At 32.5% G+C, this 27461-nt stretch overlaps 2 protein-coding genes across 2 annotated transcripts; both read left to right on the top strand.

Annotated features, from left to right (window-relative positions):
- Positions 1-1053: 1053 nt before the first annotated feature.
- On the top strand, positions 1054-27461 carry LOC145730455 (uncharacterized). The gene is given in 29 exon segments (XM_081981671.1): positions 1054-1357; positions 1839-2002; positions 4068-4233; positions 4295-4460; positions 4519-5029; positions 5082-5523; positions 6543-6646; positions 6999-7251; positions 7739-7902; positions 10724-10889; positions 10952-11117; positions 11179-11383; positions 11440-11688; positions 11741-12182; positions 12411-12439; positions 13416-13749; positions 17038-17201; positions 17639-17804; positions 17864-18029; positions 18083-18287; positions 18344-18592; positions 18640-19077; positions 24852-25062; positions 25151-25314; positions 25914-26079; positions 26134-26299; positions 26349-26553; positions 26616-26864; positions 26915-27461. Coding segments are annotated over 29 exon segments (6753 nt in total). The 5' UTR covers positions 1054-1157; the 3' UTR covers positions 27358-27461.
- On the top strand, positions 20519-24300 carry LOC145730395 (cytochrome P450 9e2-like). The gene is made up of 7 exons (XM_081981589.1): positions 20519-20792; positions 21899-22062; positions 22471-22636; positions 22695-22860; positions 22915-23119; positions 23173-23421; positions 23472-24300. The coding sequence occupies exons 1-7, from the start codon at positions 20593-20595 to the stop codon at positions 23912-23914; spliced, it is 1593 nt and encodes a 530-aa protein (XP_081837715.1). The 5' UTR covers positions 20519-20592; the 3' UTR covers positions 23915-24300.

Below are 27461 nucleotides of genomic sequence, written 5' to 3'. Positions count from 1 at the left end.
GCTCTTCAACTAGTCTAGAAGCTCCCACAAGTTATCAAAACAGTCTAGAACCTTCCAAAAATTTCTAGAACTGTCTAAGAATTTCCTAATGCCTCTAAAGCATGCCAGAACTATATGCTGTTTTAACTGTCCAAAAACCTTCCAAATGTTCCTTAAGTAGAAAGTTTTCAAAACAGTTTATAATGTTCCTTGACTGAGTAAAAAATTTCCATCTGAAAGAGTTTTGTTCTTTTTTTAAACCTTTTTTACAGTTTTTTTTTTTTTTTTTGAGGAAAATAGTTTGCTTTTTAAGAGCTATTTTTCACAATTTTAGTGGTTTTTAATCCGGGCTCTAATAATAATTAATAAACTTCCTGATCAAATCAAAGCTGCTTACATCTCAGTAACAGGAATATAATAAATTAAAATCGTATTATAAACCCAAGCCAAACTTTGTCAAGTCACATAAATATCAATATTTTGTATTTTTGTTAATGTAGCAGAAAATACTCAAAAAGAAACACATGAGCTACTTTCTTCTAGATTCTGAGAACTTTGAGACGAAAAGAAAAAGCTTTTCAGACGCTAATTCTTTGAAAATAGTTAGTGAGAACAAATAAAAATAATTCGAATTTTGTAAAAGATAAACATAATTTTATTTTTTGCTCACTCCGAATAAGAAAAGTCGAAAAATAAACACCTGTTTTTCAAATTAATTATATGCAATACATTTGCCGCTTACTGTACACAATAATGCAACAACAAGTCTATGAAACATCCAGTAATAATTACGCGTTAAAATATTGAGCTGTGCAAATTGAAACAAATATACAGGACCGGATTTCTAAAAGTTAAATAAAATTTTGTTTAAGAAAGAATAACGTACTTTTTAATCTGTTCTTACTGGACTCAATCAAATCAATATCAAAATAAGTTATTAACAAATAACTTTGAAACATCAAAGTCGTGAGAAAGTTACTGTATTTACTGTTCTTAACTAACGACGTGTTTTCCTAATACGCATCTGTAACTACATAATATAAAAAACTACGTTTTGCACAATTAGGTATCAAGGATCATATCAGTCAACAGCTGTAACTCATTCTGTTGTCATCCCACCTACCTACATTGAAACAAGTCTATGAGTTTACAACCATTTCCTACTGCAACATCTAAATATGATACTTATTGGCATTTTGGGGGTGCTTACTGTTTTACTGTGGTACCACCTGATAAGGCCCTTAAACTATTTCAATCGGATTGGAGTGAAACAAACTAATCCCTGGCCGATTATTGGTGATCAATGGCGATTGATTTTTGGTAGAATGACGACCAATGAGCTAGCTTTATGGATGTACAATTTGTATCCGAAAACTAGGTACGTGTTTGATTATTCTTGTTATTTGACTTTGTACCTCTTTAACTGTTCTAATTCGTACTAATTGAAAATTTACAAATATTGCAAATCGAAAATATGTATTTTATAATAACATTAAGAAGTTACTTCAGCTTTAATTTCTAAATAAAATACTGTCGTTGACCTAACTTTAACTTAATAATAAAGATAGATGTTCAACGAAACAAAAACAAAAGCCTCAAGGTTAGACCAATTAAGTCTAATTAATTGATATCAAAATGAAATCTTTCATCTTAGAAAATATGAGAAAATCCAACAAATATAGGATGACGTAACATCGTAATGGACTGTAAAATGTTTTGAATTCGACGTTTTTTATTTGTCACATTGTCCAGATTCAAAACATTTACCTACGTATATCATAATGTTACGTCATGCTATTTTTGTTTGATTTTCTGCATACTTTATAGGTTTTACTAAAAACATTAATCCAAACTTATAGATATATGGGGACTTTTCAATTCACCGAACCAGCTTTAATAATTAGAGATCCTGAACTAATCAAAGAACTAACGGTAAAGGACTTTGATCATTTTACGGACCACAGATCATTTGGGAATACAGAAATTGAACCACTTTGGTCGAGCAACTTATTTTCTCTTAAAGGTAATTGTGAAACATTATTTAAGACATAATAATACAGTAAGCGGCATATAATTATTAGTTTAAAATCATATGTTTGTTTTTTCTAAATTGCTCGGGACCACTTTGTTGTTGAACCACATTTTATATATTTTAATAAGATACACACATAAAGTATGTGACATAAAAAATGACGAGAATCTTGTAGAGAAATGAATAAAATAACAAAAAAAGGTTTTTAAAAATAAATAGATTAATCATGCCGAATAAAAATGGATGAAGGATATGTGTGAAGAAATGGAAGACCTGAAACTACAGCTGTTAAAGAGCATGACTCTTTTAACATGCATTGCAAACTGAAGGAAGTAATAGGAATATTTAAAAGAAAACCACCTACAGACTTGGTAGAGAAGCAGTTTGGGAAGATTACAATACAATCAATTAGCATCATAAGTCACCTGCTGAAAACTTCCTTCCTCAGAACGAACGAGATGCGAACTAGATTTTGACGACACGCAGTTTGGATTCAGACATGGCTCTGGCACCAGAGAGGCCTTGTTCTCACTTAGTGTACTATTACGGATGTGCAGAGATTATGTGGACTGCGAAAAGGCTTTCCAGTCGTGTTCAACATCAAAAACTCATTGAAGTACTTCAAAGAGCAATTTATCAGAGAGATCTCTAAATTATAAGGAAAATGTACTGGAATCAGACGGCAAAGTGTGCAGATATGTGGGGGTATCCAATCCTCGTTTATTCAATTTGTATTCGGATATTATTTTTACAAAAGCATTGGAGACTGACATTTGTATTAAGATCAATGGACTTCTGTTAAACAACTTGACATATACAGATGATACGGTTATTATGGCAAAAAGCATAGAGTAGTTCCAACAACTTTTAAACAGCGTGAAAAATGCCAGGAAAATGAGAGTAACCATAAATACCAAAAACACAAAATTGGTAATCAGCCGTGCACAACATGCAAACGCCAAAAGGAACAGGAAGAGTGAGCCAGAAATTTCAAATGCCTATAGGCTCTCTAATAACAGATAACCTAGATCCTGACGTAGAAATTAAAAGCCGGATTGAAATAGCACCCTCTACATTGTGTGCAAACAGAGCCCCTATTTTGTAATAATGGCTTAAAGATGACTTTCTGACCACGAATGTTTAAATGCGACATATGGCTTATTTGGATCCTGGAGTTGAATCCTGGATACTATAAATACCAACACGTTGAATCGCCTGGAAGGATTTGAGATGTGGATTCTAAAAATTGCCTGAACTGCAAGAATGATCAACGACGAAGTTCATGGAGAGCGCGTTTATGGACAGATCATAGTAGTAAAACGTAGGGAGGTGGTCACGTCAGAACTAAAATGGAAGGCAAAATAGATGGTCGAGAAGAAGTGGGCAGAAAGCAGATGTCCTGGCTGCCTAACATCTGCTTCAGACTGGCCGGAGACTGAAATACGTTCTCCCAAGAGGTTGCTAACGTCAGATAACTGATAGGACACTCTAAGAGGCAAAGAGAGTTTATAAGGGTTGAAAAAGTTAGCCTTGATATCTAATCTTTTTTTGCGGTATATAACCCTGTATAAATGCGTGATAAAGATAACAATGCAACACATTTGCCATTCACTGTAGAATCAATTATTAATGTGGTACAAATTTGAGAAAAATGATATTTACTAGCTTTCTCATGCAACCTGTTTTTAAAGTTTTAATACTTAGATAGAGTTTTATCTTAACTCTTATCTAATTTCTAATGCTACCAAATATTCACACATTATTTATTGGATTAAGTACCAAGTTATCTTCATCATGTGGTTCCATTTATTTTTAGTTGTAATCAAACTTGATAATGTTAAACCACTTAAAACATTACAGATACTAGATGATGTGTAGTTTTTTTTTTAAGAGAAATCAATCCAAATCCATTAACATGGTTTCTGGGTGGGTTGTCGATTTGCGAATGGCAGATGCTGTACAAGAACTATATAAACATACGGAATAGCCAATTTAGACGACTTTAATTTACTAAATCTTGTATGCACTTTGCATAACTAAATTTTCGGATTTTCAGGATTGAAGTGGAAGGAAATGAGAGCAACGCTTAGCGGAACTTTTACTAGCAGCAAAATGAAACATATGTTTGACACTATCAATAACGCTGCTGAAAAGTTTGTTCAGTTCTTCTTGGATAAAAACGAAGATTTAGTAGAAGTTGAAATGAAAGATGTGTTCAGCAGGTACGGCTTCCCAAAATAACTAAATATTAATAATAGTCCTACTGAAAAAAATGTCTTTTAGATATACAAATGACGTTATAGCAACAGCTGCATTTGGGATAAAAGTGGATTCACTTGGTCAACCCGCCAATAAGTTTTATAATACTGGCAAACGTCTCACTACTTTTGGTGGACTTACAGTGTTTATTAAATCACTTCTTCTTATGACATTGCCTAAATTGTTTAAAGTAAATTGTCAGCTAATGGCTATTTACAAAATACCACTATAATTTATTATGTCCTCAGGCTTTAAAATTTTCTTTGTTTGATCGTGATGTTATGAACTTCTTTAAGCAAATAATTTTTGACGCCATTAAAACAAGAGAAGAAAAAGGAATAATCCGGAAGGATATGATTAATCTTCTGTTGGACACTAGGAAAGGAGTCAAACAAGAAAGTGAAGAAGTAACTGAAACTGGTTATGCAACTGTAAAGGAATCGTCCGCATTAGGTTTGAAATTTAATACGTCTTGTAATTTTGTGTAGATTAACAATTTGGTGGTTTTAGATAAATACAAATCCAAGAAAGTCAAACATCTGACCGACCTCGACATTGCCTCACAAGCGTTAATTTTCTTTTTTGCTGGATTTGACACAATTTCTACAGCTTTATGTTTTGGTTCGTACGAGTTGGCTCTCAATCCAGATGTTCAAAGCAAACTTCGAGAAGAAATTAAAGAAACTCAGGCTGCCAATAATGGACAATTGTCTTATGAATCTTTACTAAAGATGAAGTACATGGACCAAGTTTTCTCAGGTAAATTATATGAGCTTTTGAGAAATTGTGTTGTTTACTGTGGGAGTTGTAGAAATTTTAAGAAAATGGCCGCCTGTGGTCGCGATGGATAGAATATGCACCAAACCTTACACTATTGAACCAAAATATGAAGACGAGAAACCGGTACATCTTAAAGAGGGTGACATATTTTTAATGCCAATGTTCGGACTGCATAGAGATCCAAAATATTTTCCCGAACCGGAAAAGTTCCAACCTGAAAGATTCTCAGACGAAAACAAAGACAAAATCGTGCCTTACTCTTACATACCTTTTGGATCTGGCCCTAGAAATTGCATTGGTTCTCGTTTTGCAATTTTAGAAGCCAAAGCCGTTTTGTACCATCTGCTGTCTAACTTTGAAATTGTTCCAGTTGAAAAAACTTCGATACCTTTAGCACTGAAAAAAGGTAGCTTTCAGGTTGCAGCTCAAGATGGATTTTGGTTAGGTCTAAAACCATTGAAATCTGTAAACTAGTGTTATGTGATAATTCTATTTTTCAATATAAATTTTATAATTAGAATAGAGTGGTTTACATTTTCTTATTAAAAACGCCAAATATTTTATTTCTACAGCACACTTGTAATAATTAATAAACAATGAACAAGTTATACGGGGAATACGAAAGGTAAGGAATAACGTCACAATACTTTATTTTAGATCTCAAGTAAGTTTTGCGCATAGAAATGCCCATCTTCAGGAGCTAGAAGAATAACTTAATGTACTAATACGTACAAGATGTAACAGTAAACTAGAAAAACCTCAACCTCAGATTAAGATATTTATAAGGGTGTAATCTGGAAACCTTGTTGTGTGTCTACTTAGACGAAGATGTCGAGAGAAATTAGAACTTATGTTGGTGGTATCTAGGTTAGGATTGTTAGTAAACTTCAAATTTTTACGTGGTGTGGATTCTGATGAACCCGTCTGCCCGTCTGATCAACATAAAGTACGGTAAACTTCTGATTTATGTAGCTTATGATGTGTGTAACTGAAAAGGAAATGACTGGATATACGGGCAACTTGTTAATGAATTTTTTGAAATGTTTGTAATACATTTTTGTTGACTAAAGAATTGGGAATGTTATTATTGGCTGCACCTGTTCCGATCCAAGAGAGTGCTATATTAAACTTGGCAAGGACACTATAAGGTTAATAAGTTTTCAACTTGAAAGAGATCTAAATCTTCAGAAACAAACAGCATATCGTAGAGTAAGGTTATGATGGGATATTGAGGAAAAGGTTAGAAACATCAACGGAGACCAAAATTGCAGATTCTGCAGAGTCTTTAAGTTGAGTGAGAAAAGTATAAAAAATTCTTTATGGCGTACTTACTTTTAAATTGTGTGGAAGCCTAGCAGAAAGGCGGTGGCAAGGAGAACCACAAAAAAAAATTACAGGTCTTGTTGGGATGTCAGGTTTGTGGATTTTTAGGAAGACCGTAAATTTTGGGAACAGAAGGCTTGGTAGGTATGATTCTATATTGTTATTAAAGCCTAATGGTATTAGATTCAGATTCAGATTCAGAATACATCGGAAACTATGGTTTGGGCGAAAGAACTCTAGTCATGAACTTAAAATCTAAACACGCAATAAAAAGTAGGCGTTTTAAAACATTGAGCTGCGCACATTGAAACTAATAGATATACAGAACTGGATTTGAAATGATGAATTTAATTTTGTTTGAGGGAAAAAACGTGTTTGCTAATCTATTCTTAATGAAAATCAATATAATAATTACTAGTGAATAATTCTGAAAACATAAAAGATTTGTAAAAATTGTATTTATTGTTTATAAACTTCAGTGATATTTTTCCTAATCCGCACCTGTAATGTTGTTTTGGACAATCATTATTTATTAAGTACTATATCATTCCGTACAGCAGTTTGAATAGCTCAAGTCATCTTGTTGTTCTAATTTATTAATAATAAATATTTGACAGTCAGTAAGTTGTAATCAGTTTAGAGAGAGTTTACAAACATTTCGCACTGCAACATCTGAACATGATATTTATTGGCATCGTGGGGGTGCTTACCATTTTACTATGGTACCACTTTATAAGACCCTTAAACTATTTCAATAGGATTGGAGTGAAACAAACCAATCCCTGGCCGATTATTGGTGATCAATGGCCTATGGTTTCTGGACAAATGTCGGCCAATGAGATGGCTTCATGGTTGTACAATTTGTACCCGAAAACTAGGTAAGTGTTTGATTATTCTTGTTACTTTACTTTGTACGTATTGAAGTAGTTTATTCAAATACTTACTGATTAAGTTATTATTAATATTTTTGCTGGAGTTTTTATAGAAAATATACATTTTATAATACTATCAAGAAAATACTTTATAATTATGTAAGAGTAAGGTTCTGTAATGTAGCTTATCTTTTTCAATAAAATACTGTCTTACGTTAATAATAAAGATAGATGTATAGCTACCCCGAACAAAACTAAATGAAAAACGCCAAGGTTAATTCAATCAAGTGATTTATCAATAACAAAATACTGTAATACATAGACAGGTATGTATCATGTATGTCACATTCAAAACTTTTACCTAATCTATCACATACTTACTCACCTTATTTTTTTTAATGATAATCGCATAGTCATAAGATCACAAGTAATATTAATATATTCAATATCGTTAAATAAACAAAAAAATTATAAGTGCTTATCAATTTTACAGATATACAGGATTTTTTCCATTCACACAACGATCTTTACTAATTAGAGATCCCGAGCTTATCAAAGAATTAACGGTAAAGGACTTTGATTATTTTACGGACCACAAAGCATTTGGGGATCCAGATGTTGAACCTCTATGGTCCAGCAACTTATTTCTTCTCAAAGGTAATTATGAAAAATAGACATAATTATAGAATCAATTCATAATGGCTTAAAAGTAAAGTGTTTACTTTAGAGTTTTAAAAATGCTGCTTTTTAGTATTATTCCAATTTCGGACTCGTTTAAATCTATATGTCTAGACATAAAGCAATTTCAAGTCAAGGCAACTAGTAAATTTCCAAGGCATTTACTAAGTACTATGACAAATAGCAAAACCGTTTAAATTGTTTAAAATTTTGCTATTTGTCTAGACATTTTTCATTTGACAAATTTTGAGTTTAGTTTTAATCAAATGTCATGTGACTAGGCAAGTAACAACTTGAGATTCATCTGAGACACAGCACAGGTTATTTGACAGCAAATTTGAATCCAAATTGCACCTAAGATTTTAATGGTTGTATTAATAAATCGTTCCTTCAAGGAACTCTTTAGAACTCCTTAACAAAGGAATCTTTATGGCTACCTTGGCATATTCGACTAATAGTGCATTTCTTAATGAAGTAATGACCAAGGAGAACGTTTGCTTTGGCAACAAACGAATGAAGAAATAGTGAGGTTAATTGAATAGTAATCAAGAAGAACTTTTATATTTTTAGTATTTTGTTTGGTAATAAACGGCCTAATTCAGTCATCTCTTAAAACAGCTCGTACTTAAGACGTTTTCACAAGTAAAGCAACCAAAGTGAAAACAATTTTTAAAAAGTTAATTTTAATTTGCTAGTAACGAAATAAATGAAATCAGTGCACTGGATTCTTTAAGAAATGACGAGTAAATATTAAGTTTTTGAACACTAACAAAAAAAAATTATGCTGATGACTCGTTTGACGATCAACAGTAAAACTTATGCAATTCTAATACTATAGTGTTACGATTTTCCCGTGGGTTCACACAAAGTCAATTTAACTCAACGATTAATAAATTTATTACACTTCAAAACACTCCGTACAATAATTAACACAGCTACTAAAAACACTACTACAATTCCACAATTATTCCGCTATTTAAACTTATCCGCGTTCCCAAATTCACTACTACTGCGGTCGAGACCGCGTCTTTTATATTCGCAAACCACGTTCTAGAATGACCGCGAAACGCTTCGCGGGTTGCCTTGATCATTCAAGAATCTTCCAGGTAAACTCGGTTCCTAACTGTGGCCTACTTTAATACGCGCCCGGCCAGATATTGCGGCGCATCGGTTTCATCCCGAGGCGAGCGCTCGTTAAGAAGTATCGAGCATAGTAGGCCCAGACCGTAACAATAGGATGATTATTATCTGAATGTTCTTCAGATGCCCTGAAATCTTTAAACTAGAACCGCGAAACAATTATTCCACTTTTTACAAATATGTTATTACATAATCTTGAGAAGTTAGGCATGCTTTCTTATAAATTATAATTGACAGCTGAAATATAGGATGGTCCTCCAATAATTAATCAATGACAAATGACATGAAAATGTTTATTTAATTCCCTGTTCGATCGGTTATGCAAGAAGGGTTTGTTCACTTGCACTTATTTGCATAACTTTTTACCAAATATACCGTATTCGGATTCTTCCCAATCGTTACCTTTTCTAGTGCTACTATATTCTGGACATACCAGGTGTCCAAGAGCACCCTGGACATAGGAGATTAACATGGGAAAACGGTTTTGATTTTTTTGCGCCTGTACGGTTGATTTGATTGAAAAATCGTATTAATGAAAGTTGTAGTACCTATCACGGACTAGTTTTCTGTATTTTTTTCGGATCTCTAACTTGAACCCTTTCGTCGTAAAACACGAACAAAAATGCGAAAATTTTAACTTTTTACCTGCACTGAATAAGCGGTTGTCGAGCAACCGTACCAGCAACAATGATCTGTTTACCCGTTGCCCGACAACCGCCTATACAGTGCAGGCCAAAAGTTTAAATTTTCTCATTTTTGTTCGTATTTTACGACGAAAGGGCTCAAGTTAGAGATCCGAAAAAAATACAGAAAATTAGTCCGTGATAGGTACTACAACTTTCATTAATACGATTTTTCAATCAAATCAACCGTACAGGCGCAAAAAAATCAAAACCGTTTTCCCATGTTAATCTCCTATGTCCAGGGTGCTCTTGGACACCTGGTATGCCTCTGCTAATAGTTTCCAAGTCATCCTGTCTTGTGTAGTTTGTGTCCAGTATTGATCTGCCACTCTCTTGATATCATCAAACCATCGTTTGTAAGGGTTTTCAATTTTCCCTTTGGTCTCTCTTGGCCTCCATATGGTGATCTTTATGATCCATCTTTCTCTCTCTTGTCTTGGATTCCTATATGACTGACTCATTGCCATTTCCCCTTCGTCATACGTTACGAGTCTTATCTCTAACTGAAATTCCTAGCATTTCTGTCTCCATTGCTCTCTGACATGCTCGTTGGCATTTTCCATAATCGCGTCACACAATGTTTTATGAAAATATTTATAGTTGTATTGTTTAGTATCTTGGTTTTGGCGTAAGTTCAACTTTAATCCGACCTTCTTTCCTGCATTGTAAAGTTGTTCCAACATTTCTCCAAGCTCTGATATCACTCGATGATATTAAGACCATATCGTCGGCAAAGCGCATGATGTTTAGGTAAGATCCGTCCATTCTTACACTTTTTCTCCCATAATATTTCTTTAAAAAGTTGAGCAAAGATGTCACCAAGTTGAGCAAAGTTTTCACCAAGTGTTGCGCAACTACTAAATAGAAGAATGGAACAGTTTAAGGCTACTTAAAAAAATTTTCACTGAACTTAATTCATTCACTAAATTCCTTAAAAATTATATGCTAGTGACATAACTAAATTTTCGATATTTTAGGATTGAGGTGGAAGGAAATGAGAGCAACTATTAGTGGAACTTTTACTAGCAGCAAAATGAAACATATGTTTGACACTATCAATGACGTAGCTGAAATGTTTGTTCAGTACTTTTCGGATAAAAAAGAAGGTTTAATAGAAGTTGAAATGAAAGACGTGTTCAGCAGGTTTGGCTTAACAAAATAGCATAATAAATAATTATTATCCTAGTTAAGAAAATGCATTTTAGATATACCAATGACGTCATAGCAACAGCTGCTTTTGGAATAAAAGTCGATTCACTCAGCCAACCAGACAATACTTTTTATATTACTGGCAAGAAACTCACTAATTTTTCTGGATTTGCACTGACAATAAAAACACTTTTTTTTACGTCAGTGCCTAAATTGTATAAAGTAAATTGTCACCCGATGGGTTGTTCACAAGATAACATTATAACTGATTATTTTACCACAGGCTTTAAAAATTGCTATGTTTGATCCTGATCTTATGAACTTCTTTAAGCAAATAATTTTTGACGCCATCAAAACAAGAGAAGAACAAGGAATAGTCAGGAAGGATCTGATTAATCTCCTGATTGACACTAGAAAAGGAGTTAAACAAGAGACTGAAGAAGTGACCGAAACTGGTTATGCTACTGTAAAGGAATCCTCCGCATTAGGTTGGTATTTTAATACGTAATATTTGTTGCGATTAAAAGTATTTTGGTGGTTTTAGACAAATACAAAACCAAGAAACTTAAAAACCTGACGGATGCCGACATTGCCTCTCAAGCGGTGGTTTTCTTTTTTGCTGGATTTGATACAATTTCTACAGCTTTATGTTTTGGTTCGTACGAGTTGGCTCTCAATCCAGATGTTCAAAGCAAACTTCGAGAAGAAATTAAAGAAACTCAGGCTGCCAATAATGGACAATTGTCTTATGAATCTTTACTAAAGATGAAGTACATGGACCAAGTTTTCTCAGGTAAATTATATGAGCTTTTGAGAAATTGTGTTGTTTATTGTGGGAGTTGTAGAAATTTTAAGAAAGTGGCCCCCTGTGGTTTCGATGGATAGAATATGCACCAAACCTTACACTATTGAACCAAAATATGAAGACGAAAAACCTGTACAGCTTAACGTAGGTGACATATTCATTATGCCAATGTTCGGACTGCAGAGAGATCCAAAATATTTTCCCGAACCGGAAAAGTTCAAACCGGAAAGGTTTTCAGACGAAAACAAAGACAAAATTGTACCTTACACTTACATTCCTTTTGGATCTGGCCCTAGGAGTTGCATCGGTTCTCGTTTTGCAATTTTAGAAGCCAAAGCCGTACTTTACCATCTGCTGTCTAACTTTGAAATTGTCCCAGTTGAGAAAACTTCGATACCTTTAGCACTGAAAAAAGGTAGCTTAGGAGTCGCAGCCCAGGATGGATTTTGGTTAGGTTTAAAACCATTGAAATCTGTTAACTAGTATTAAGTGATAATCTGTTGTTCATTAGAAGCTTTATAATTACAATGAAGTGGTTTACATTTCATTATTATTGTATTAAACCACTTAAACATGTTCTATTCATACAACAATATTCTAATAATAAATGGGCAGTAAAGAAGTAATACGGTGGTTATCTTGAATTACAAAATTGTTAGTTATTATGAAGGCAATTACGTAATAAAATGTTCATGAGTAACTAATTACAGTATTCGTTTAACGAATATTGTTATGAATGGTAGCACTAATCATACATATGTTCTCAAAACACCAGAGAAAGTGTAGACTTTCAACAAAATGACAAAAAAATTTGCAATAGATAATATCTTGTATAAATGTGTTGTTCCAATTCATTTTTGAGTTGGGAAACAATAACCGTTAATTCAACAATTTTAAGAGTATTTTAATGTTATCAATAGATATATACAGGGTGTTACAAATTCGATGCATTAGCATTGCTATCTCAGAAACTATAATTGATAGAGCTTTAGTTAAATGGAGGCAAAGTTGCGCATTTTATTGCTAAATAATGTGGTGAAAAAAATATACAAAAAATTTTCATTACATCCGAAGATATCCAACAAAAACCAAAAAAGTCAAATTTCTATTTTATTTTTTTACCACTTTGTTATTGATTATTTTGGAAAATCAGTGGCACCTTATAGAGGCACTTTTTTATTCAAGAAAATGATTAGTTAGTTAGTTAGTTTTTAGCTCCGACATTTCGTCTTGAAGAACAAAAAAGTGCCTTCAGAAGGTACCATTTGTTTTCCAAAATAATCAATAATAAAGTGGTAAAAAATAAAATGGAAATTTGACCATTTCGGTTTTGGTCCGATATTTATGAATTTTTGATAGTTTTTTGTTATATTTATGAATTTTTTTTACCAAAATGTGAGATGGCAATGCTAATGCGTCAAATTTGTATCACCCTGTATGTACAAAAGAGGCGCCAGTTAAGCTTAAGCAAGAAAAAGCTTATTAGTTTTGCTGTATTAGTTACCTGTGCAAGACAATACAAAATTGTTTATTCATTTATTGTTGAAAAAAATACATGCACAGTGTAACAAATATACAGGAATAAAAGTTTAATAAGAAAACGTATTGTTCTTTTAACTTCTTAGAAAACAAGATAATTGTAAATAAAAATGATAATTCATAAAATCTTTTTATGAATTATATTATTACTGTTCTTTATAATTAAAATTTTCTTTAATCCACACCTGTAACCAGTTGCAAAAAAAAAGTTATGCACAAATATTTATCAGTCCAGACACTCATCCTGTTATCAAACCACAATATATTTAGCTGTTATTGCGTTTTACAACCATTAACTACAACATTAAACATGATACTTATTGGCATTTTGGTGGTGCTTGCCATTTTACTATGGTATCACATTATAAGGCCATTGAACTATTTCAATAGAATGGGAGTGAAACAAACTAATCCTTGGCCAATTATTGGAGATCACTGGCGATTGATTTTCGGTCGAAAGACGTCCAATGATGGGGCTTTATGGGTTTACAATTTATATCCAAAAACTAGGTACGTGGTTGTTCTTGTTATTGGCCTAAGTATTTACTCATATATCAAGAAATAAATTAATATATACAGTGTCCCAAATTGGTTCTACATGAATTGGGATCTCTGTAACCGTAAGAGCTACAGAGTCGGTTAAATGAGAAAAGTTTTAGAGAATTTTATGTGAAACTTATTTCTGGTTTCCAAATTAAATTATCTTTCTCCGTTTTCTGGAAAATTGGGAAAACGTCAGAGGCTGCATTTTAAACACTCTTTAACAAAGTCAAATAGAGTTTTGAAACTAAGACATTATTAAAAATCTAAGTTGTTCCAATAGGGTGCAGGAGGGAAAGGAAAATCGGAAATGTCTCGTTTGTCTTCTTAGACCAAGATGGTCAAGTATAGTCCAGTTGTTAGGGTTGTTTTTCCATTTAGTTCGAATTTGTAGCAGTCTTTCTGAAATTTTTGTCATTTGTGTGCATTTATAAAGGAGTTTGTTGGATGGATTATGTAAAGGGTTATTGGGATGTCTAATTGTTGTAATTAGTCTTAGTGCAATTTGTTCAGTGGTCTGTATGTATTGTTTGGTTTTCTCAGTAGCGTTTATCCTCAATACATTTCCATAATCTAGCAGAGGTCTACAGATGGATTTAAAAATTGTCGTGGCGGTTTTAGTTAGTACTTATCCTTTGTTTTTGTACGTTAGTGATCTAAAGGGTTTTGTCCTGATAATTTCAGTTCTAATGTTTCGTATATGTTTCGTAAATTTTTTGTCAATAGTCACTCCCAGATATTTTGTCCTTTTTGGGTACAGTAATGTGGTCGTTAGCTGTAATAGTGGGTGAGTTTATATTAATTTTATGATTACACAAGTTGATTTTTGGTAGCATTTGCTGAGTCGCCACTTATAAAACCATTTTTTTTTTGTCAAAAGTCTGTCTTTCTGCAGCTTTTGAGGTAGTTTTGTCATGTACGACAAGTGCAGTATCGTCGGCGTAATGTAATATGTAAGATGTTTTGTCCATGTAATTTTTGTCTTGATAATGATGATTGTAAATGTCGTGGCAGTATATGCTATAAAGAAGTGGGGAAAGTGGGGAGCCTTGAGGAAGCCCTTGCTCGGGAGAGAAAGAATAGGAGTAGTCAGTATTGATGCGTACTTTTAGTTGTCTATTTTGTAGTAGGTTTTTAATATTGTAAAGGAGATATTTTGGTATTTGAAATTGATGCAGTTTATATAATAAACCTGCATGCTAAACACTATCAAAGACCTTGTTTAGATCCATAAATAAACAGGTTGTCCTTTTGTCGGTTAAGTGTGTAGTTTGTATGTTATTTGACAGAACAAAGAGTGGATGTATAAATTAATATTTTCAGGGGAACGTAATATAATATTTTAGGTTTTTTTAGTGCAAATTTTCCTTCTCAATGTTTTGGTCTCAAGTTGATAATAAAGATATAAATCGACAACCAAACAAAAACAACGTACTCAAGTTTAGAATAAGTGTTTTCCCAAAATATCATCAAGTAATAGTATTTAAATAGTCGTTTAATATACGTATATGTAATCAGCTGATTTTTAATTTTATGGTTTTAGTATATCACGTCAAAATCTAAAATACGTTTTATAAGAATATTACGTACTCGATTGATTCATTGATTGATCGATTAAAAAAAAAATTTGCAGTTTTTTTAAATTTGTTTGAGATCAGTAAAGCCTGTTACTTTAGCATTACAAACGCTTATGTAACTATACTATTTTTTTATGATACTGAATATAAACCATCCCCGACACCATTTCCATGCATCATCATCATCAAACAGCTGTATGGTCTATCTCTCGCGACATTATTATTGGCATTGAGAATGGCCTCAAATAGATAGGTCAGGTAAGATTACTGCTACATCGTTGTACACCAAAAGGGTACCTTGGAAAAGAACTTCACCACAAGTTGAGGATTTTTACTGTTCGGAAAGTTGAACGGAGGAAGAAGGATGCCCCCTTGACAGAAGGACTATTCTTATGCCTATTTCATGTCACAGCTAATTATAGGAACTTACTTGCTCAATATTCAAGCCTTTTACCTTTAGATTTTCACTGGTGACGAGATTTGTCATAAACTTGGTCTGGTTGGTGTGGATATTCAGCCCAATTTCTTTTGATGCCAGTTCTTTTAGCATCTCTTTTGCTTCATCGTATTTGTCTGTGATTAATATCAGGCTATTGACGAAGCGAAGATGGCTCAGCTTTACGTCATTGAGTGTTAATACCAAAGTTCTTAGACCCCTTAAAACTCTTTCAAATATACTTTGAAGAGAAATATTGTACTCTCTTTATTGTTGTCTATCTTTTTACTTTTTGTCTTTGATCACGCGTGTTATTTATGCGACACAGGAAATAAGCTTTTCACGTAAATAACTAAAAAGAAACTAAAACAAAATAATTACAGCGTTTTTGTGGCTGAAGCAGCTGATTTTTAAGTCTCTGAAATATTAAATGAACAGAAATATTGACATTGCCCATGCCATTTTACGAAGACGTCACGATTGTTTTCTGATGGAATCTACTTAGGTTAAAAATGTTTAGAGAAAACGAAATAAATTAATATTTATTTATCTTCAAAGTAGGATTATTTAATATTAATAAACTGATATTTTACTATGGTGGAAATAAACTGAAACTATTTTCTATATTGTCGAAATTTGTCGCGTTTTTTTCTCGTTACAGTAGCTATAGATATCTGGAAGCTCAGGACAGCTTTTTCAGACAAGACGAGTTGAAGAAAAATGGAAGAATTTAAGATAATTGGTAGACAATTAGCAAGTGTTTTGTTATGAAACGTTTTTTAAAACTCACATCAATTCTTCTTCTATATACTATAGCGTAAAATGTTTGTCTAGTGTCCGTACTAATTTAATCTGAAGGATAAAAAAATGTAAGATCATATTATAAGTAAAAACGATCTACATGTGACAATGACATAAAGAAATTGTTTCTGACTCAGATGTGAGAACAAAAATAAAAACTTTTGTTGTTCTTATACTGCTACGTACACTTTCTACTACAGCATCATAATATAAAGTCAAATGATGGTAATTTCAAGTCAAATTCAAAGAAACAGGTGTGTATTTTATATACAATACTCCATAACCATACGAAAACATATTAAATAAATTTACTAAATAATAATAACAATAAATATGTGTTACTGCACATCAGTTTTATGGCAATTTATATTATTACATGTGGAATGAAGTTTAGGATAAACTTTTTTAAATTCATATTTTATTTAGATTATTGTAAACTTACAGATATACGGGAGTTTTCCAATTCACAGTACCAGCTTTAGTAATTAGAGATCCTGAACTAATCAAAGAACTAACGGTAAGGGAATTTGATCATTTTACAGACCACAAATCAGTTGGAGATTCAGAGTTTGATCCTATATGGTCGAGCAACTTATTTGCACTTAAAGGTAAATCTGAAAAAGTAATAAATAATATACTTTAATCTTAAATTATTAAATAAATTATAAAAGTATCATAGTGGTAATTTTTCTTATTTATTAATCATTATCACTGGCATTACCCTTTTTATTTTTATGGTTATTAATTCTTTTTTGACCACGTTTTTTCAAGTTACTGGAATGTTCTTAGGAATGTTACTTTGACTTTGTTATTTATTTAAAAAGTGTGGTGACTCTTACTGTTCTATGATTCATTCACTGAACCAAAACCTTTGGAAATAAACGGCTACATGGTTTGGTTACAAACTTAACATAATTTTTTCTGTCAAAAAACTGTTCTTGCTTTTCAAAATATTATTACACAGATTTAAAATACTTTAACTTATTAAGTTTTTCTTAATCAAAAACGTAATGTAAGTTATAGAACTAACTGTTTATAATTTCAGGCTTGAAGTGGAAAGAAATGAGAGCAACGCTCAGCGGAACTTTTACTAGCAGCAAAATGAAACATATGTTTGATACTATCAATGACGCAGCTGAAAAGTTTATTCAATTTTTTTTGGATAAAAATGAAGATTTAATAGAAGTTGAAATGAAAGACGTCTTCAGTAGGTACGATTTACCAAAACAGCATATTAAATTATCAAATGTGAAATTGTAAACTATTTTAGGTACACCAATGACGTTATAGCAACAGCAGCTTTTGGAATAAAAGTGGATTCACTCAGCCAACCAGACAATACTTTTTATAGTACTGGCAATCGTCTCACTAATTTTAGTGGACTATCACTGTTTTTAAAATCATTTCTTTCAATGACAGTGCCTAAACTGTTTAAGGTAAATTGTCACATAATGACTATTTACCTGATACTACTATATTGTTTCCTCAGGCTTTCAAAATTAATATGTTTGATAGTGAACTTACACACTACTTTGCGGAAATAATTTTTGACGCCATCAAAACGAGAGAAGAAAAGGGAATAGTCAGAAAAGATTTGATTAATCTTCTGATGGATACTAGAAAAGGAGTTAAACAAGAAACTGAAAAAGTAACTGAAACTGGTTACGCTACAGCAAAGGAATCGTCTGCATTAGGTTTATGTTTTTATATTTAGGTTGTGCTTAAAATCAAAGACAATTTGCTGTTTTAGATAAACACAAAGTTAAAAAACTTAAACATCTGACAGACACCGATATTGCCTCTCAAGCTTTAATTTTTTTCTTTGCTGGATTCGATACCATTTCTACTGCTTTAAGTTTTGGTTCGTACGAGTTGGCTCTCAATCCAGATGTTCAAAGTAAATTGAGAGAAGAAATTAAAGAAACCCAGGCTGGCAATAATGGACAATTGTCTTACGAATCCTTGCAGGAAATGAAATACATGGATCAAGTTTTCTCAGGTAAAAAATGACTTCAAAAAATTATGTTTTTAATGCAAGAATTGTAGAAATTTTAAGAAAGTGGCCTCCTGTGCTTGGAATAGATAGAGTTTGCACTAAACCCTACACTATTCAACCAAAATATAGTGACGAAAAACCCGTACATCTTAAAGTGGGTGACATATTCATTATGCCAATGTTCGGACTGCATAGAGATCCAAAATATTTCCCCGAACCGGAAAAGTTCAAACCTGAAAGGTTTTCAGAAGAAAACAAAGACAAAATTGTGCCCTACTCGTATATCCCTTTTGGTTCTGGGCCTAGGAACTGCATCGGTTCGCGTTTTGCAATTTTAGAAGCCAAAGCAGTATTATATCACTTGTTGTCTAACTTTGAAATTGTTCTAGTTGAGAGAACTTCTATTCCATTGAAACTGAAAAAGGGTACTTTTCAGGTTTCCGCCGAAGATGGATTTTGGTTAGGCCTTAAGTCATTAAAAACTGCGTGATATTATTCATATATTTATTATTATTATTACATAGTCTTAAACGGATATTGTTTAAATTTTTTTTAATATTGACCTAAACATCTGAGAATTTGTCTATTTTTCTACTGAATTACACCTTCAAATCGAAGTAGCACATATTGATCATTATCCGACCTAACTGACTTTCATTGCTTCAAAAGTGATAAGCTATCTACTGCAGCCTTCCTTTAGTCATTGGACAACCCATATTGAACAAATTATCTTCGCTTTAACCTTCAAATGTCGTAAGTCCAAAAGATGTGAATTTGGTAGGACTCTCACAAGTTGTTTACTTTCGAAAGTAAACAACTTATACATAAAAAGACCTGTAACAACAAAAAAATGTCGCAAAATTGCCTTTTTGGGCCACGAATTACGTGGAGAAGAATACTCCTTTCTACAACTGTTTCTCAAAGGAAAAATAGGTGTTGGTAAGAAGCAGATGTTCTGGCTGAGAAAAATCAGACAATGAATAGGAGTTTATGAAGCTGGTGAGCTTTTCAGATTAGCTGATGATAGAGAAGGACTCTCCACAGTAATCACTATCGTCCGGAAGACCGGGAAAGACACATGAAGAAGAAGATATTATACGGTGTGGGTTATTTGCAGTTGCGTAATTTTGGTGTTATTTTTACACAGTTTGTACAACCTACAATGAAGCCGACATGAAAGAATATTTACTATCACAATGCTGACGACTCTGTCATTAGATAAACCTACCGTTCTGCTTATATCGAAAATGCTTTTATAGAAAAGTGTCATACTATGAAAATAAATAAAACTTCATTATCGTTGAAGCAATAGCATTTTTGTTCGTTATTTGCTATACTTTTAGGATCACCGTGTAAGTTGTTTCAAATGCGTATAAAAGATAACGTTCAGCTTTAAATTAAATATACTGAACAAAGTTGTCAACAGTATTTTATAGATAACAGGTCGGAAATCTATTGATGCGATTAACTTAAATTTTGTCGCTATTTGATATGTCAACAGTTTGTATTTTATTAACTAAGAAACCATAAATTTAAGACAAAATCTATAGATACATACTTAAACATTCATAATAGTAAAGAAGGCGCACTAAAATCTAAACACAACAAATAGTCACATTTTAAACAATTTAGCTCTACCATTTTCCAGGACTGGATTTTAAAAACTTTGGGCATAATTTTACTTAAATAGAAAAACGGTTTGTAATTTCTCTTTTCCAATACTTATTTTAGTTTATATGCTGTAAAACTCAAAAATAAAAAAATACTAAACTGTATTCTTTTAAAATGTTACCAAATAAGATTATTCCGAAACCGAACCTGTAACTACTTAACAACATAACAATGTTTTGCACAATCATTTATCAGGGATTATGACACTTTGAACATCAGCAATTCATCCGGCTATCACAGCCTAGGCTATATTTAAAAGTAGTGTTTTGGTTGAAATCAGTTCAATTGTTAATAATTTTCTTTTTCTAATTTCCTACTGCAGCACCCAAAATATGATACTTCTTGGCATCTTGGTGGTGCTTACTATTTTAGCATGGTACCACATTTCAAGGCATTTAAACCATTTCAACCGAATGGGAGTGAAGCAAACTAATCCCTGGCCAATTCTTGGAGATCAATGGAGAATACTTTTTCGTCGAATGACGTCCAATGAACTGGCTTTATGGTTGTACAATTTGTATCCCAAAACTAGGTAGGTGCTTGTATATTTTTAACATTTTCATAATATACATATGCACTTATTATGCAGTATATGTGCATTACTACAATGCTTTAGTTACTCAAGTCGACAAAAGATATTTGATCAAAAGAGCAGGTCTATTTCTTTGGGTAGAATCTAATTTTTTATTAGTGTTTGACCTGGGTTAATTAAAAACAAAGGTACAATGTCTGGCAAAACTAACAAAAGCCTATAATATTGGATAATCTAATTTACAAAATTCTTACTTAATAATAACAAAAGTCGAGTGGTCCTCTATAATTACTGGCAAATATTTGTAAATAGTACCCTTTCAAGTTGAACAAAGAAAAAAATATATTTACTTATCATAGTGTATCTCTTCTTTTGCCTTTTGACCATCATTATCATTACAAAGCAGAAAAATTGAAATAAGGTGAAAGAGCTGTTATTAATTTAAAAAAAGGTGATAGGAAGGATGTCTCAATCTATCGTCCTGGGTGTTTGCTGCGAATTCTCCTAAAAGTGGAAAAAAATGAAGTTCTTAAGATAGCACACTATTTTGAGAGACATGATCTCTTTTCTGTGAGACAGTTTGAAAGAATCAGGAATTTGAGCTTTTCTTTTTTTGTATTTTGTGACTGTGAATCCCATAGCATTGTGCTCCTGAAGTTGTTTATAGTTGTTCTGGTGTAGTGGTTAATAGATTTTCTAACTTCAGCACATAGCTACTTAATTCATATTTAGAAAACCGAAGCCTAAAGATTTAGATTAAGTGAGTGATGTTCTCGGAGAAGAAGGTAAAGATAGAAGTACTAAAGAAATCAGTTTTTTTTTATTGATATACGGTTGCTACAAATTCGTGTATGGGGATCTCAAAAACTTTTGCTATGACTTGCCCATTATGTATCATAGTATGGAAATGTAAAAATAGGTTATATGTCAATCTACAATCCTTTACATTCGTAGTACTTTGTAGAGTCATTGCTATGGTGGTAAGAACCATTGACTCACTGCCCCTTGAATTCTACATTTTTTTCGGTCAATTTTTAGGATATTTTCTCTGTTATTTAGTAGTTGTTGTCCAATCTAGAATGTCTAAACAAATATGACTATTTCAGATATATTGGAGTCTATCAATTCACCAGGCCATCTTTAATAATTAGAGATCCTGAACTAATTAAAGAGCTGACAGTTAAAGATTTCGATCATTTTACAGACCATAGAGCTTTCGGGAATACAGATATCGAACCTTTATGGTCTAGCAACTTATTTGCATTGAAAGGTAAGAAAATGTTTATTTAAATTTCAAATTAAAGTTTCTGTTCAAAATATAACAAACGATTTTTTATTCAATTACCTTTTGCATGTCATCGTAAATTCTGATAAGATATGCAAGATTAGATTTAATCATGATATTTTGCTGTTTTGATGATATAAATTGTTGTTCAACTTCAAGTTAGTAGATAGTCGTTATCAGTTATTGAATCCAAAAAAATAAAAACTAATAGATGTCATAATGTTTACTGCACATAAGCCTATGAATCTTTTCATCGAGATATGCTGTTTTGTGTCTTTTATATTTTCAGCTGTTTGTCGCATCCATATGTAAACTTAATTTGGCCGAAAATTGACTAAAATAAAACTTAGATATTGAAAAATATAATAGAAAACTGATGATATATTTTTTAAGGTTTAAGATGGAAAGAAATGAGAGCAACTCTCAGTGGAACATTCACGAGCAGCAAAATGAAACATATGTTTGACACTATCAATGACGCTGCTGAAAATTTCGTTCAGTTCTTTTTAGATAAAAACGAAGATTTGATAGAAATTGAAATGAAAGACGTGTTCAGTCGGTATGATTATTTTCAATGTGGTGAAATTCAGAATTTGGCTAAAACATTTGTATTTCAGATACACCAATGACGTAATCGCAACAGCAGCTTTTGGAATAAAAGTGGATTCCTTAGGCCAACCAACCAACACGTTTTACGACATGGGCAAACGTCTCACCAATTTTACTGGATTATTGCTATTTGCAAAATTCATACTTTTTGTAACAGTACCCAATTTGGTCAAAGTAACTTAACACTTAGTTTAGTCACTATACAGCACTGTTAGTATATTTTTGTAGACTTTGGGAATTGGTTTATTTGATCGCAATGTTACAAAGTACTTTAAAGATACAATTCATGACGCCATTAAAACTAGGGAAGAAAAAGGGATAGTAAGGAAAGATATGATTAATCTTCTGTTGGAAACTAGAAAAGGAGTGAAACATGAAGTGGAGGAAGTTACTGAAACTGGTTATGCCACTGTTAAGGAATCGTCGGCATTAGGTTTGTTTTTCAATATGATTTATGTCGAACTTGAAGCAATTTGGTTGTCACAGATAAATACAAAGCAAAGAGACCCAAACATTTGACCGACAACGACATAGCCTCTCAAGCTTTGATTTTCTTTTTCGCTGGATTTGATACAATTTCTACAGCTTTATGTTTTGGTTCATACGAGCTGGCTCTCAATCCAGATGTTCAAAGTAAACTGAGAGAAGAAATTAAGGAAACTCGATCTGCCAATAATGGAAAGCTGACTTATGAATCGTTACTGAAGATGAAGTACATGGATCAAGTATTTTCAGGTAAAGAAATTAATGTTTTAAGTATTGGTTGTTTATTATTGCTGTTGTAGAAATTTTAAGAAAGTGGCCTCCTGTTGTTAATATGGATAGAGTTTGCACCAAACCTTACACTATTCAACCAAAATATGCAGACGAAAAACCCGTACATCTTAACGTGGGCGACATGTTCCTGATGCCAATGTTCGGATTGCATAGAGATCCAAAATATTTCCCCGAACCGGAAAAGTTCAAACCTGAAAGATTTTCAGACGAAAATAAAGACAAAATTGTTCCTTACTCCTACATTCCTTTTGGATCTGGTCCTAGAAACTGCATCGGTTCTCGATTTGCAATTCTAGAAGCCAAAGCAGTACTGTATCACCTGTTGACAAACTTTGAAATTGTTCCAGTAGAGAAAACTTCAATTCCTTTAAAACTGAAAAAAGGCAGTCTTCAAGTTGCTGCTGAAAATGGACTTTGGCTAGGCTTTAAACCACTAAAATCTGTAAACTAATGTTATGTGATAAGTGTACTAATTGTTAAAAACCTTTCATATTACACCAAATTTGTTGACGTATTTTGGTTATTGACCTAAACACATTAAAGTTTATTATTACTTCTCATATGCTCGTATTAAACAGTATTGTTAACTAAGTCAATAATCAACAAACCACTATTTTCAGAATTAAAAGTAGTCATGTTCGTAATATGGTAAACTTATTTGAGTTCACATATCTCATAAACAATTCTACTAGATATGAATTGCAAAATTCTAACTACAAAATTGACGACTATAGATGTCATTTTAAAAGAAAAGTGTAGCTTGACTAAGATTAAAATATCTAGAGTGTGTTAAATTTTATAATAGTTAACTTGTGTTAATAGATGGCTAAAACAGTTTATTTTTCAATGCAGTAGTGAACCAAGTCCTAATTTTCCCCACCAGAAAGCAGTAGTTTACATGTGAACAGAAAACTTATGACAAGTTTTTCTCAAAACTAGTTTCAGGTGTCTTGATTCACTTTAACACTGAATCCTCCATGTATAGCTTTATCTTCTTTAATTATCTTTCCCTAACTTCTTATTTTTCATGAAAGATTATAAATTTGTTTCAAGGATATCTACTATCTCTATTTCTGGTAAAATACTATCATCTGCAAATACAGTGCCTAGACAATTGATCTTTGAGTGTTTTAATAATACAAACGGATAAAATTTAAGCTTTACTCAACAAGCTGGAATTTTACACAATTATTCAACAACGCTAACTTATAATTACTATTACATGTTTTTAAATATCACTAAACAATACTACATATTTTGCAAAATCATACCTACATAATTTTGCGTATCATTATAGTATTCTGATAACGTCTTATCAGTCAATTTATAAACAGTATTAATACCAAAACTTGTTAGTTTAAACTTAAAAACATTTAGTAGAACATAAATTACTACCAACATGATACTTATCGGTTTATTGGTGGTTTTTAGCATTTTAGCATGGTACAGCTTAATAAGACCTTTGAGCTACTTTAGCCGAATTGGAGTGAAGCAAACAACGCCATGGCCCATTGTTGGAGACCACTGGCGAATAATTGTACGACAAATGACAACAAGTGAATTACTTTGTTGGATGTATAACTTGCATAAAAAAACAAGGTACCTAAATCTAATTAGCTCTATGTACTCTAGTATGATATTAAATAATGGAAATTGCATCAAGCAAACTGAAAAAGTAAATCCGTAGATATGTCGGATTCTATCAACTTGCTCGACCAGCTCTAATGATTAAAGATCCGGAATTAATCAAAGAGTTGACAGTAAAAGATTTCGATCATTTTACCGATCATAGAACATTTACTGATCCAGATGTTAATCGTTTATGGGCAAGCAACTTGTTTGCTCTTAAAGGTAAGTGATCATGAAGAGATATTTTGTTGTTGTTGATTGACATTATAGCATTTCAATATGAGTAAGGAATTGTTTGTGTTTCATCCATGCAAACCATATCTCTCCTAACCTTGTTAGCCCAACATTACTGTTTTTCTGAAAGTGTATTTAACAATTTTGAAACTTTTCTTCATTAATTTAAGTATTACCAATAAACCGGATAGAATAGATTCTTAGTTTCACACAAAAGTCAGTTTTAATAAAATTTTTGCTTAAAAAAAAATGAATTAAAGGAACTCTCTTATGATGTAATTAAGTTATTTACTGTTTTTTTCTTCAGTTATTAAAATTTTCTTGTGTACCAGCGATATTTTCAAATTTATTTACATACAAAAATTTTAAGTGAATGAATAGTTCTTTAAATTTTTATCCCAAACTGTCATTACCACCACGTTCAGATAAATAGATTTCTCATTGACTAATAGTCGTCAACGTCATAAATCACATCGTTACTTAGCAGAATCGGTTTTTGTTTCCTTTTCACTAAATAAAAGGAACCCAACCCATTTTGTATGTTCAAATTTAAGCGTCAGTTTGAATTTCTGATTTAATTATTGCAGGTTTAAAATGGAGGGAAATGCGAGCAACCCTGAGCGCAACGTTTACAAGCAGTAAAATGAAACACATGTTTAGCACCATCAATGACGCAGCTGAGAACTTTGTTCAATACTTTCTAGATAAAAACGACGATCTAATTGAAATTGAAATGAAAGACGTGTTTAGTAGGTATGAATTGCACTCCCTCTTTTAATGACAACTCTACTAAAAGTGCTATTTTAGATACACTAATGACGTAGTTGCTACTGCTGCTTTTGGAATTAAAGTGGATTCTCTAGGTGAACCTAACAATACTTTTTATAACATGGGAAAGCGTCTTACCAATTTTACTAGCATATTGGTGGCAGTGAAACTGGTTCTGTTTATATTAGTACCCAAATTGGTGAAGGTGAGTTGGGTTCTTCTTAAAAGTCTTGAACTAACATAAATAAGTTTAGGCCCTAAGAATAGGCATGTTTTCTACTGATCTTATGGAGTACTTTGCTAATATCATTCGAGATGCTATTAAAACTAGAGAAGAGAAAGGAATAGTAAGGAAAGATATGATCAACCTACTTCTGGAAACTAGAAAAGGTGTTACAGAGGAAGTGGAAAAAGTAACTGAAACTGGTTATGCTACTGCTAAAGAATTTTCTTCCTTAGGTACGTCATTTATAACTTGGATTTAACTACTAAATTAAATGCCACTATTGTTTCATATTCAGATAAAACTAAATTTAGAAAACTCAAACATCTCACCGATGATGATATTGCTTCCCAAGCTTTGGTTTTCTTTTTGGCTGGATTTGATACCATTTCAACAGGACTTTGTTTTGGCTCTTACGAATTGGCTGTTAATCCAGAAGTTCAAACTAAATTGAGAGACGAAATTCTAAAAACTCGCTCCGCCAATAATGGTCAGCTTACTTATGAATCCTTACTTGGAATGAAGTACATGGACAAAGTGTTTTCAGGTAAATTAAACTGGGGTTTACAGCACTTGATCTAATAAGAGAACATTCAGAGATTTTAAGGAAATGGCCGCCAATTATGGAAATTGACAGAGTCTGCACCAAACCCTATACAATTCAACCTAAATATAAGGACGAGCAACCCGTACCTTTCAAAGTGAACGACCTGTTTGTAATGCCAGTTTTCCCACTTCATAGAGACCCAAAATATTTTCCGGAACCAGAAAAGTTTGATCCTGAGCGATTTTCGGATGAAAACAAGGACAAAATTGTACCTTACACCTACATTCCGTTTGGATCCGGGCCTAGAAACTGTTTAGGCTCACGTTTTGCGATTTTAGAAGCCAAAGCTGTATTATATCACTTGCTGTCCAATTTTGAAATTGTTCCAGTAGAAAAAACTTCCATACCGCTAAAACTGAAGCCAGGCAGTCTAACACTTGCAGCAGAAAATGGACTGTGGCTTGCACTTAAACCTCTTAAATCGGTAGAATAGTGACATATAAAGTGCAATACAACATTATGTTAATGTTTTCTTTTATTAATCGTTATTGATTATCTAGTGCGACAATGATGTTTTTTATTAAAAATTTAAAATTC

Source organism: Ips typographus, linkage group LG6, assembly GCF_016097725.1.
Source record: "Ips typographus isolate SLU linkage group LG6, UJ_Ityp_2.0, whole genome shotgun sequence".
Lineage (NCBI taxonomy): Eukaryota > Metazoa > Arthropoda > Insecta > Coleoptera > Curculionidae > Ips > Ips typographus.
The sequence above is the reverse complement of the archived record's forward strand: the minus strand, read 5'-3'. Positions and strand labels throughout refer to the sequence as shown.

Bases quoted from the DNA above. Each gene is read 5' to 3' on its own strand.
- LOC145730395 (XM_081981589.1), top strand. From the start codon at position 20,593: ATGATACTTCTTGGCATCTTGGTGGTGCTTACTATTTTAGCATGGTAC. The intron at 20,793-21,898 runs GTAGGTGCTTGT...TGACTATTTCAG, and splicing joins AATTTGTATCCCAAAACTAG to ATATATTGGAGTCTATCAAT. The intron at 22,063-22,470 runs GTAAGAAAATGT...ATATTTTTTAAG, and splicing joins CAACTTATTTGCATTGAAAG to GTTTAAGATGGAAAGAAATG.